This window comes from Varroa jacobsoni, unplaced genomic scaffold, assembly GCF_002532875.2.
Source record: "Varroa jacobsoni isolate VJ856 unplaced genomic scaffold, vjacob_1.0 scaffold_1468, whole genome shotgun sequence".
NCBI lineage: Eukaryota > Metazoa > Arthropoda > Arachnida > Mesostigmata > Varroidae > Varroa > Varroa jacobsoni.
In genome coordinates this window covers 502,629-516,264 of record NW_019214370.1, presented here as the reverse complement: position 1 = coordinate 516,264, position 13,636 = coordinate 502,629, and the positions used below count along the sequence as shown (strand labels likewise).

General features: G+C 40.3%; 1 protein-coding gene and 1 long non-coding RNA gene across 3 annotated transcripts in view; one reads left to right on the top strand and one right to left on the bottom strand.

The window, feature by feature from the left end:
• The window catches only part of kermit (PDZ domain-containing protein GIPC-like protein kermit), a 31,905-nt gene that overhangs the window by 11,435 nt on the left and 6,834 nt on the right, over positions 1-13,636 (top strand). For both annotated transcript variants that reach the window (XM_022850543.2, XM_022850542.2), the window contains 2 exons: positions 1,738-2,011; positions 11,510-11,740. In XM_022850543.2, coding sequence (XP_022706278.1) covers positions 1,739-2,011; positions 11,510-11,740 — 504 coding nt within the window. In that variant the 5' untranslated portion in view covers position 1,738. The remainder of the gene's footprint in view (positions 1-1,737; positions 2,012-11,509; positions 11,741-13,636) is intronic.
• On the bottom strand, positions 4,273-7,450 carry LOC147752134 (uncharacterized). The gene is made up of 2 exons (XR_015314935.1): positions 6,423-7,450; positions 4,273-6,057 (listed from the first exon to the last, which is right to left on the bottom strand). It is a non-coding gene; the product is annotated as an uncharacterized LOC147752134 (long non-coding RNA).

Here is a 13,636-nt window from a genome sequence, read left to right as displayed (position 1 = left end):
AAAGAAGCGGTCCGAAAATAGTTCTGCCGTTTTTTCCGTGAGAGATGCTCCTCGTAGTGATCGCCTAATTACGGTAAAGATTGATGGAATTATTGCGAGAGTTGCGCGGCTGCCGATACGCAAGTAGCCATAATGTCGCCATGGAACTAAATGTTCACCATTAAACAATTTTAGACTATTTGAAGAAAGTTGGCCACAAAAAAATGCAATAAGTGAATCGACGCGAAAGAAGTTACTCGATCGTATTTCCATGCGCGGAACAAGATAAATTTGAGCTATATCTAGTGTAGTTAATCGCCAGTGAAGGTGGATCATATACGACAATAATGGGAAAAGGAAAAAACAAATAATCTGGTAAAGCCCAAATTGACGCTAAAAAAGATCTTTGGTGGAATTGGGAAGGGAACGAGCATTATGAGTTGCTGCCGCTCCGATTCGGAGCTCTACTGTCAACAACTGACAAGATTACCACAATTCATTAAAAAGACTGACTGTTGCTAGTAAATGGAAAAGGCATTGTAATCCACAATGATAACGCTAAACCACATACATCCCTAACTATCCGGAGAAAACGTGCATGAGAGACCTTAATCATCTGCCGTATAACCCGGATTTTGAACCATCAAACTTTCACGATCTCTGTCGGTCTCGACAAAATTTTGTTAATAATATTCATTTAGCTTCAACCAGCTGTCACGCTCTTCGCCCAGAAATCGTAGAATCAATAAATACTAGATCCGGTGTTACCGAGCCAGAAAAATGGCAGAGGCTCGTGGGACATATTTACTTTAATGATATTCTTTTAAAGTATCACACTATTGCTCTAATTTTGGCGTAAAAAACGGTCAATGCTTCTTCGACGACCCAATATATCGCACGATCCGCATTTATGGATCCAGGCCAGGAGACGGCCATGTTAGTAACGAGCATGTGAGGAGTGCTCGGCTCTACGAATCGCAAGCCCATTTAAAATAATCAGAATTGATTATTTTGTATTATAGTTAAACAAATTCATATAACATTGTTTGCCGCCATTTTTCTACCGCAGGTGCCACCATTTGATGAAAAGGATAAGTTCTTATTCTTTTCATCAAATGTTAACAATAATTGTAATCTAAATCGAAAAAAATAATCACGGCACGATACAGCGCAGTGTTCCTGTTTATTCATGAGCCTGAGTCCAGTAGATACGCTGTACGACACTTGAAAAATAAGTGGAAAAGCAAATAATATGCGCTCCATTGTGCCAGTTAGCAATAGTTAAACTATACATTCAACTAATCAATGTTAATTACTAGGATAACTTATTTTACATATTAACTGACACATTTCCGTCCTTGCCAATTATCTGATTGGTAGTTTATGAAGCTTTTCCTAGCCATCTTTGAGGGTCATATACCTTCCCATTTCTTTTAAATCGAACTGAAATATTATGATTAACCCAAGCGCATTATCGATATTGTTTGAAGCCGTGTTGTTTACCAGAGGGTTATGTTAGTTGTGAGAAAAAAGAGCTTCACCGATAAAACAGATTTGAGCATATGCTAAGGTTCGCTAGAAGTCCACGATTGAAAGTCGTAATCATGATATTTCACAGTGTGTGTATATAGTTGTGCGCAATGTGTTTTACCAAACTTAATTGATCCACACGATGGACAGATACATATCTACATCCAGCCAATACATACATGATGAAAGTTCACGTGACTTTTTATGTCTTCTTTTGATTCTGTTCAGAATGCCGCTGTTCTCCTCACTTCTTGGCCGTCGGCGAGATGCGGACACAGAGGAACTAAATTCAGGAAATGGTTCCCATCCGGATGTGTTCGATCGGGATCGGGCTGCTGCCGACAGACATTACCGAAATGCGCCGCCTTCGCCTCCGCCATCTAAATTGGTGTTTCACTGCCAGCAGGCGCAGGGCTCACCCACAGGGATCATCTCCGGCTTTACAAACATCAAAGAGCTCTATTCGAAAATCGCCGACTGCTACGACATCCCTGTGTCCGAGGTGGGTTATTCCAACTGTTGAGGAGCTAAATGCCACAAGACATAGTCTATAGCAAAATATAATGGAACGATTATTATTTATAGTATTATTATTATTTTTTTTGTTGTTCGTTTTTTCAATACATAGGCAAGCCTTGTTGTTTTTTGCTTTTGTCATTTGCCGATGTAACGAAACATAATGCAAGCTCGTTTTTGGAGACGTACGTATTTCTGCTAAATGCGTTTGTAATTCAAGATTCTCAGCTGTTAAACACGGTCCAGTTTCTCAGAAGGGTTTTAGTTTTCGTTCAAATAGAAAGATCTCTCAAAAATTACACAGAACAAAATATGATTGATTTTGTCCAGTAAATCTACAGTCAGTTGTCAGCATTGAAAATATATTCTATTTGGATTTGTTGAAGCTAATTTCTTTGCGCTACTGCTTCAACTTGAGCAATCATTGTGTCTATCACCCGCCACCACTTAGATCATGAACTATTGCTTACGTTTTAGCTGGATCACTCTCAGTTCTATCACTACGAAATTGGCATAAATAAACAAAAACTAAAAACCAATATATTAACTATTTCATGGTGATTTTATTGCGATACTCGAGCAGCGCTTATTACCTTGCGCCATATCGTCGACACCCAAAGCCCACGATAGTATCCTAGAACGGTGAATAAAAAATACATTTTATGGAATCGTTAGAGACGATTATCTGCATTGAATCTGTAAAATTTACATAAACTTAAAATAAGAATTTACAATATTTGTCATCTGCTCGATAAAACCTAATCTCAAGTGTGTATTCAAATCAAAATATGGTGCCTACTAGTGACTAATTCTACCGAAATCACGCTCACGGAACCACGCTCTAACGATGCGCTGATTCGATTTCAGGTTTCAGTTGTAACTTAGCTACACCCAAGTTCTCCCAGTATTAAATTGGAAAATCTTAACTACACAGGGTACAAAATTAGTTCTCATTAGCTGTTGTCCCATATGCGGATAGCTACGGCAATGACATCTCATAAAACGGCTGAGGAGCGGAACGATTCACCCGTGAAAGAACCACGGATACATATTCGTAAAAAATCTGTAAAATTATTAGAAGCGACTAAATTCCGATAACTGAGTGCAATGAAACATACAGCGTTTGGCATGTAAATGCTTCCGGGGTAGCTTCCCTTTCAAAAGGAAAACAGCTGATTGATTCTGATTGCACTTTTTCTAAAAGCAACTACGAGAGGCAGCTTCGTTATACACGGTTTATTATTTTGACTTCAGCTTTAGTTTATATGTGCAGACAATTCACATTTAAATTGTCTATAATATCTTTTTTTTGTTACCGATAGTTAGATTTTTCAGCGTTCTTGTCAACGCACCGGGTATAGTAATGCTCGACTATTATTGACCTGTACACTTCAGATGCTCGATCCTATTGAGAATAAGATATGTCATCTCTATTGAAATGCTTTCAAGTGCATTGTGAAACAGATTCTTAAAGCAAATCCAAATTGTCCACACTTACCATTGCACTGCAAAAATTAATGTAGCCGGTTTAATATTTCTTGCTTGGAGACTGCACCATACAAAGTTACATCTCTGAGAATTACAATCGCCAAATAAATGCTACCATGTTTATTATTTTAATATTTTATAATTTAATCAAGCTGTGCCCTGATCACGTTAAACGATCTTCCTTGTTCACATTCGGAGAACGGATTTAGTCGCTTCGAATCATCTTCATGGATAGCACATGCCATTTTTGCCACTTACTTCGTTTGCCGATGCCATTTGATTGTCCTACAAGTGTTCCCTATATCTTTCCGGCACTCTTTTTTAACCGGTAAAACCTGTTGATCTTCTTGGTCTCAGGAACATCATCTATGAACATACTGAACAAGACGGTTCGTTTCACCGTTTACCCTATTAACGTAAGCCGTGTGGTGGACCTCCTTGAAATTCCCAGCAATATTGTTGTTATATTGTTGCTACATTTCGTGCTTGCGATAGCATTTGAAAAGAAATCTTCGTTTTCCCTCAATTAATTAAACCCTGAGAAGAAAAAAGCGATTAGAGAGTCATGATTCGTCAAGCAATGCATACATTTTGGAACACGTTCTATATGTGTCCTCGCGACGGTACAGTAAGGACAAGTTTTCCTACTTAACTCAGGCACACGTAATTATTTAAGTTCAAAGTCGAGCATGGGCACCTTTCAACCCGTGTTAGGAGCGGTGGATCCACTAAAGCGACATTTAAGAAAAATGGCAACTGTAACATCTAAAATACATATTTATTCATATAATAAGTACCGGTGATTACAACTTCTCAATCTTGAAATAGGACAGCTTGTCTTGTCCCGTCGGCGTACCGCAAAAGACATGGTAACTCTACTAAAGCGTTTGTCTGACTAACACGTTAGATTGCGTCCATATTGTTTACGACTTGTTGTTTACGACATATTGTTTAAGCTTCCAACGATTTAGGTGTCTAAACAGCAAACGCAATACATCTAATTGCAAAAGCTCTGCCCTAAATAGTGAAATAGGTACTTATTTCCGCACGGATCAACGCACGAACGGATAGAGATCAGCTCACGCCTCCCTTTCGTTGGTACTGTTTCGATGAAACGTAGTATTTTTTGATCTGAGGTCGAAAACGAAGAATGGTGTAATGCCGTCGACAGGGTATTTCTTTGTGATGTTAAACAGTTAGGTTCCATTCCATGATTCAGTACTGCTTAAAATTTGTTTAAAATCGTCTTTCGTTGCAGCTATTCATAATCCGGATGAGAATCAGGACATTTGTGGGCTGAATATTCCGCCAACTCTATCGTGTTTAGATAGGTCTCTTTCTTCACCAAGAAACGGCAAGCAAAAACGATTTGCTTTTTTTGGAATAATTTCAGTGTTTTTTATTATTTATATACAAGAAGTCTACCCTATCACACAGTATCAGATGTATCCATTTTCGTATCCATCGTCAGTTGCTATCAGGCCCTGTTCTAATTAAACTGTGAAGTCTTATTAAGCATTTCTGAATTCTATTTCGTTTGCTTCGTTGCTATTTTGCTTGCCATGTAATTCTTCTAAAAGGTTTACGTGTGTATACAAATCATCTTATATTCAGCGTCTGAATGCTTTGTTAAGGGAATCCAAAGAATGAGCATGGGTGTCAACCGATGGGGATAACGCTAATTACAGATTGAACTCCCTCAGTAAAAGTGACATTCTCTCAAATTGTTCAAAGTAATATATATATATATATGTACTGTGCGCTTTGCCTATTATGGCGTTGCTGGATTCTTTGGTACTGAATTAACGAAATGGACCACAAATACACACAAAGATATAAATAAACACACTGACAAAATAAAGACAAAGTGTCATACAAACGAATCGAGAATAGATGCGCTGCACTGAATAATGTGCAGGTCGAAGTTTGAAGGTTCAACAATAACGTTGGGCCGAATTGAACCGTATATGTTAGACCGCATTGCTGTGTGCCGTGAATACTGGCCCATTCAGTGTTAACGAACATACAATTAATTCTTTATGAAGTACGCTCTAGTCGAAGCTTCGTAATTGCTCACTTTAAGGTCTAACATTATGCGAAAAGAAAGGTACAACGGAAGATCAAAGTACCGCCATTTTTTTTTAATTCGAAAAACATCAATTAACGATTAATCAACATATCTATTATTTATATGATGAAGAGGCCTAAAATGGATCGTAGATACTGTAGTGAATTTATATTGAACTGTAAGTAATTGTATCCATTAGATCATCCTGAATAGGTTTGGTATTACATGTATGTCTCTGTCAACTTTCGTAGGGGACGCAGGTAACACTTTTCAGATTCTTCATATTAATAACTCAACTACCAGAACGATCGACGAATGCTTGGCTGTATAACACGAAGTCAGACGAATTCAAAATCCCGAAACTCTAAGCGATAGAGCGCGTTACACTTTTTACTCAGTCATCAAAAAACTGCTGCACGAGCCAGGACGAACTCGTGCGCGGCCGGTCATCTAAGGTCATAAGGTGTCAGCAACACCTAAGGTAACATATGAAGATATCTTAGAATTAGTGTGAATACCGCGGCAAGAGCAACTCAATGCAGCGGTAGAACGACTCAACAATAATTAGCCGGTCTATGGTTTATTCAACGCTACGTATGTTTAATAGAACATTTTCAAAAAAAAAAATTGAAATGAGAGAATATCTATGAAACGGTATATCTGAGTATGATGTATACAAAAATGTATTATACGTATGATGAAACAATGAAATGGTTGTAATGGGGATTATGTTATATGTAGCTTGGCGACCGTCTTTACTATGATTGTCAGTCGAATGCATACTACGCTAGTAAAGATGCACTCGCTGACGAGAACCTGCAAAACGTTGCCCGCCACTTACTTCTTTCATCGGCATTTGCTTGTTGTTGCTTATTGTAAGTTTACAATGTCAGCTTTTTTTATTCACTTCAGTTCCCGTCCGAATGGACATCGCATCACCCTAGTGATGGCCGAAACAGCAGCAGTGCCGTACATCGAGTTTAGCATCGTCTATTGACCTCCCACTCCTCCGACGTCTGTACTCCCAATGGATGCTCCGCATTATTCAAGCAGGAATTTCCAGCGTTGTTTACTTGCACAGAAAGGGCTGGAACGTGTATAATACACGACAAGTGATGTTTTGTAACATCTAGTTTGCACTAGAATCGCCAAAATCGTCGTAAAATCCTTCGATATGTCCTTCGATACGACGTTGATTGAAGCGCATCAAGTGAATTTCATAGAAATTTTAATCCGTGCTCATCCTCACTGGCCACACTGTGGCACACATCAAATAGGGATCAATGATAGCCGTTTTGACGCCCCTTGATATGCGCCGTAAGTGATGATCCTGGAGCTGGAAAAAAAGCTGGACCCCAAACTCGTTTGCTAGTCAACTGATCAAATGTTGATGATCATCAACAATTGTCTGCCGCAACAACGGCAATACTTGTTCCGCTTATGTTGTTGATGTCCTCTACTCTATGGCGTTGACTTCCCAGCAAAATGTAAGATCCGGTCGGGATCATCAATGGCGGCTATGGCAACGGAAGCTTTCCGAGCGGCAGTGCCGGTGACGCTAATGGCTGACCAGATGTCGAAGTAGCAGAAATTAGAAAAACATGCAGCCATTCATGTTACTGATAATATTAGAACTGCCAATGCGTTAGACGACAATCTCCGTTGTATCACTCCGCACATCACTGCATTCCGTCTGCTCCAGATTGATGAGGAAATAAATCAGCTCTTCTTACACCTAGCGTAACCATTTACTACAGCAGTGGCAATGGTCGCGGCGTCCATAGCCTACTTGTGGTCAAATTACGGCTGCTGTTATGGAAGAAGTGGCCGACCGCCACTGGTTTTCCGCAATACAACTACGACAGCGCGCAAGCGGGCGTATAGACAGAATGATAGATAAACTAAACGACCGAGGGACATTCCCACAAAAACGGAGCGTTGGCACCGTCGCCGGCGCTACCACCTCTGACGCGATTCTTGCTGCTGCTGCTGCTTCAACTAAAGCCAAGCACTCGACTGCAAAAGCGCGTTCTCTCCCTTCATTTCTGCGAAATGCTATTTCGGTGTATCAACCATTATCGAGCGTCGTCTACCTAGAACGATGACTGAATAGTAGCTGTTAGCAACATCTTAATGCCAATTCGACTGTGCAATAACGCCGCTCATTGTAGATTAGTTTGGGCAACTGACTAGCTGCCTTGACGGGTATTCATGGTGTTAAACATGGATTAACCACCTGGATGTGGAACGCGCGCACGCACGCAGATATGCGAAGTTGAAGGCAGTGAGTCTGGATTTGTATATCTGTTGTCGATGTTTAGGGTTGGCCATGCATTCATGTGCTTGTCGGTGTGCAAGCATGTTACCACATCGCTGTGCCTACCCGATGATGTGGTCACATGGCTTCAGTGATGCTCCTGGTGGACTGCTTATACTGGCCGTATTGTTATACCTGTTGACTTCGCAACGCTATCGAGCCAACGGTGTAATGACGTCCGCTACAGGAGCAAAATCACCGTCATTAGCAGCTGGGTCACAATAGAGGGCGGAGACAGATGACACTCGGGTCATGTAATAAATAATAGGATCACCTAGCGAACGACTCACAGCACGGGGCCCTCCGGAATCGTCATTGGAATACACTGCGTTTTTAAGCTAAATTGGTCAACAAACAAAGAACGATAAACTACAATGTCCACGGATTTAACTCGCCGTGCTTATCACGTGGGATGCATTTGTTAAGAAAGTGCAAAAATATTCAACGTGCCGAGTCAGCTTGATGATCCGTCGCCGTTAGGCATGCCGTACATATGCTTGAATCGGATTCGATGCTAGAATAGTGGGGACCTTAATTTAACCTCTGTCTGTTGAAACAGTGGTGTATATATAGATATTGTCATCGCTATTTCCGTTTTTTCCCCTTCAAACGGAGTTTTATTCGTCTAATTAACGTTCGTCTCTACTGATCGTCGAGAAATATTGTAGAATCAGCTGGTTTTATCCTGCATATTTAATTATTGTTATGCGAATATCATCTTTCATATTAAAAGTATAATAATACTCAATATATATACGGGCACGTGGGTCAAAACAACAATTTGCTCCCAGATAGACTGGATTGTTGCACGTATCTTGCAGAAATACCAATTTAGCACGTTATCTCTCAGTTCCTCTTTATCTCTATACGCTGCCAGTCGTCCAACTAACTCCACTCAGCCCACCGTTAATACGGTAAAAAACACCAGGCCCAAATAATCTCGGATGAATACATAGGGATGCATTAGGTAACGGTATCAAACCACGGCACAATCCGAGAGTTGTTTTTTTTTCTATTTTCAATTCCACGTAGTTAGCAAACTCCTGTAGTTTTTACTGTCGTTAGTACCGCTACTGTCGCCGCCCGATCGGCGTCCGTTTCCTTTGTCAGGCAACAACAATTGAAAAAGCAATTGACTTCCTTCCCTCCACTGCGTTCTTTCATACGACCGGCGAAAAGCGCGTCCGGATCTAGCTAGCTAACGTCTGTCATGGGTATCTGTTATGAGTTTTTGTTTTGTTTGGCCACGTGTGTCGATATGGGAAATATGTTCGATCAGACAGCCAGGCAGACAATAACAGCAGTTCATGGCCTGAATATGTATTATGTGAGAAGGATACGAACCGCTGCTTTTGCGGGTAGTCGAATCGTGACAAACGAAATCAACATGGCGTCGTTGATAACGAGTACATGTTATAGCCCGCGGGTTCGGCACGACCTGCTTCCAATAGTCTGATCGTGAGCTGAGACACTATTCTAAACGAATGCTAAAATCAGACAACAGGCTACTTTTTATAGCCGTGGTCAAAATTGAACTAAAGCAAAGCTAATCCACATCTGGCTATAGTCAATGCTCTATTTGTGTGAATCAATATAGTATAAATAAATGTCTAAGAAGAACAGTAGGATTATAACACCGAGAGAAAAAGAAATATCTGTCGTGCTTGTTATAGGGGAAAAAATTATATTGTACTTGCTTTTTGGCAACAGTAGCAAGTTAGTTTGCAGCAAACGCCGCGCCAAAACGCAACTTTCCGTACACCGTTCTACCGTGACGCGAATGATTCTGATTTGTTAAGGATTTGTGTGTCTTGAAGAATAATCTACTTCAAATGTAGCGATCCCAATATAGCTGAGCCATAGAATCAGAAAGTGTTATGATAGGAACAGCTCCTCAAGCGTCCTGTTATGTCTATCCGCTTGATGTTACCTTTGAGCTAAAGTCAAGATCGCTTCTTCGTATATTATCACTTGACGATCTCAGAGAGCTCATTGCCAATCGGATCCGTGGGCATCACACTATAAGAACAGCTTAGGACAGAGAGAGAATTGTCTAATTGGATAACTCGACTGACAGGGCGACCTAACCTTAATGAGACGAAATAGGTCTCACCACGTCATCGCCAACACTGTCTTTTCTGTGAATTCCTTCTTCCCAGAACGGGTTAGGTCCTGCAATTTAATAGTTGACGTTCCGCCCCCACTATTTACCACCCGCACCAACTATTACCCACAAGTTCTCCTTTTTTGCTGCGATGTCCTCGTCTGTTCTCGGGTACAAGAAGCGTCCTTAGATCAGACATGCTCTTTAGATCGAAATTTTGATACTGAACATATCGTAATACATTTCTCGATACATCTATGGTACGCCTAAAACGTATATTTACTATTGCTCTTTAGTTTACTTCGACGTGCTGATTGATGTGGGTCTTTAATTATACTCCTGAAATCAACACATGTTCACAGTTCCGTTTAGTAATGTTCTCTGGACATGAAGCAAAATTAACGCAGTCTTATAACTACGTGAGCAAGGAAGCCTGATCAGATCTGAGTGTATACGTGTCTATATATATGTAATGATACCTTTGTCGTATTAGGAGTGAGCCAGAATAAATTAAGTCATTCTCTGCGATGACATGGATAATTTACGATGGTAGTACGTAAAGCTGTTGTAATGGATTGCTGCTAGAATTAGTCAGAAGCGAGTGCAAGCTGAGGACTTGTGAGAGATCTGTAACCCCGCTTTTCGCAGAACGTGCACGCGAGTCATATATACGATTTTTTCATCAGAATAGTCTCTGTGTTACAGCCTTTTCTCTGTTTTTGCTAGTCATTAATGAACGAATCCTCCGTTACCAAAAGCTTCGCTCAATGGAGGAAGAGTTCGCCAGTTGATTCTTCTTTTGAATGCTATTAAAGCGATGAATTGAATCCACTTTTCTCAGTGACGTCTGCGTCTATACAACTAGTGTATCAAGATTTATCTGACTATCATAAGTCACGTATGAACTCAATGTATTAGCTCAATGTATTATATCTGGGCAGTAGTGCCCCTGTTTGCTGAACTGAATTTGTATACTATGGATCTTCCATTATACTTCATCTGATTGAACATCTGCTGCGAAATAGGTGGACTCGTACTGTGTTAGGCATATGACGAAGTATTTTCTTTTGATTATGTATGCTTATACTTTATCGTCTATAGTTTGTTGTCGACCTGCGAGATAGGAGTTTCCTACCTAGTGAGCCTGATATTACAAAATGTTAGCAATAGAATAACTATTCTGAATTTAAAGAAAAATATAATGTATCATGACATGAATATCTAGTCTGTTGTACCTACCCATTGAGACCCTTGTCGAAAAAGCTCGCTTGTCAAGTCTATTTCATGTCAAGTCGACACATGCTCTCATACGAGGCTGAGGAACCAGTTTATCAAAATCTTATCAGATATATGTACATGGTTAATGTAATAGTATATAATGAATGTAAAGCTACTACCGTACATCGTTCCGATCTATCATGTTAGCCCCTCTACTTAAATAAGTGTTTCGCGCTGAAATCAATAATACATTCATATTATTAACGATTTTTCTATGCTTACTTTTCAGATACTATTCTGTACTCTAAACACGCACAAAGTGGATATGTCGAAACTGCTAGGAGGTCAGATCGGCCTCGAAGACTTCATATTTGTTCATCGCCGTGGGCAGGTTAAAGAAGTTGAAGTACACAAACAGGATGACTCCTTGGGCCTTACCATTACCGACAATGGGGCGGGCTTCGCGTTCATCAAACGCATTAAGGAGGGATCCCTTATGGACAAGATTGGCTTTATACAGGTAAATTGTTATTACGAATAAAACAACAGTATGTGAGCATGTTAAAATACAGTATTTTGTTATTGCTTGATAGCTTGAATAGGTTAATTATCTCTGTGCAATAAACTTTTATATAGATATTATACTTTCAGACCATTCTTAAGTTTCTTGTTTCTGCTTATTTTCCTGGAACTGTTATCTATAGTAATGGCTAAAGCACTAATGCAGATGGTGAGCTGTCGGCTAATGACCGAATCAATATCATGCTACGCACAAATGACGATGCTCTGCTTAGCTAATTTGGAGGCTTGAAAAAGAAAAGGAGTTATAATTTCAGGGACAGACTGGCAGATTCATTGTTCATCATGTCCACCATTGACTACGAGGTAGAAATCCAAAACAGTTTATGTTAATACAATTAACTATTATATAGCTGATGACCACTATGACAGCAACAAACGGATTTTGCCAGATATCATTGAAAATGGGGCGGCCTGAGTGAATGGATAATATAAAGCTTTCGGTGGTGAACAGGTTTTCGTCGATCATCTTATTTCCTTGTACCTAACTCCAACAAATGAAACATAGCGAAAAGACCATTTACATAACCCACCAAGCGCTAAAGCCGTGGCGCGGACGTCGCCGCCATAGCGCCGAAATTCAATTTTAAAATTTTCCCTTTATACAGTCCGTTTCGACTGTGATGTCCTCTACGTCGGTGAAAGACACGTTGATGTTGATTCGCTCATGATCGTAGCGCTTTTCGCTGTTGACGCCCGCTCCGGCCAACGCTGCAAGTTCCACGATTGCAGGTTGGATCCACGAGGACCATTTTCAGAGATGACCAATCAGCGTCAATGCTGCGGGAAAACACGTAGGGCCTAGCATCCGAAGTGACAATAGCTTGACGTCACGTTTGTGCCATCCGTGTAGAACATTATTATGCATATACCAATATGTTAGCAGAACACCAAGAAAGTAAGATAAGCAAAGACGTAATAATAACGAGCAAATGAAACCGTTCGAGGAACGTAACTAAATAACGACGTTAGTTAAATAACAAATATAGCAGACAATAGTCGGTGATTGAGCGCTGAGGAGCTGATTCAACCTGAGGAGGCCAGATGATTGATACCCGCTGTAATTGTTAGCAATCGCTTTTTTTTACTTACTTTAGTTACACGGGATGGCAGCAACTGCACTTCATGATTTTTCTAGTCTACGAATTACTGATATTATGACACATAGCTCTTGAGCGGAAGTTGCTTAATGAGTTGACGATGAAGATAGCCAAAACAAGAGAAAGTAGATATCTCTTATCTGGGAAAATACTGAATGCTGTGTAGTGATTATAGCGCCATCTCCAAAACCCACGACATTTGTTGTCGTAACAGTTGTCGAACGATGAGTACGTCGCTTTCGGCGTTTCGACTCTTTTGGTAATCGATTCGTCTCGTCAGTAGATTTCAAATAATAAAAGTTTAGGCTTGTATTTTCAAAACGGGGGGGGGGGGGGAATAGATAAATACGGAAGCGGTACAGTTACCGCTTTCAAAAAATGCCAACCAGTCGTACTGCCTTTGAACAGGCAACTTTTGATGGCTGAATTCCACGATCGTTAATTTCGGTCGTGCTATTCTCCCATACCAGTGACCAACTTCAATAACTGATTTCAACGAAGCCTTTCTTGGCAGTTCTCCGGATCGACTAGGCATTGACACCGAAAACTAGACCGTATGCCTTTACAGCACCATCATAATTTCGAAAAACTGATAGGAAGTTTCGCGCATTGTTGGCCAACTGCTTTGCTAACATTTTGTCAAAAAATCTGACACATGTGGTTCGGCATAGTAATAATAAAAAAGCAGGAACCAGGATGAATGACTTAAGACCATTATTAGTTTGACCAGATATTCG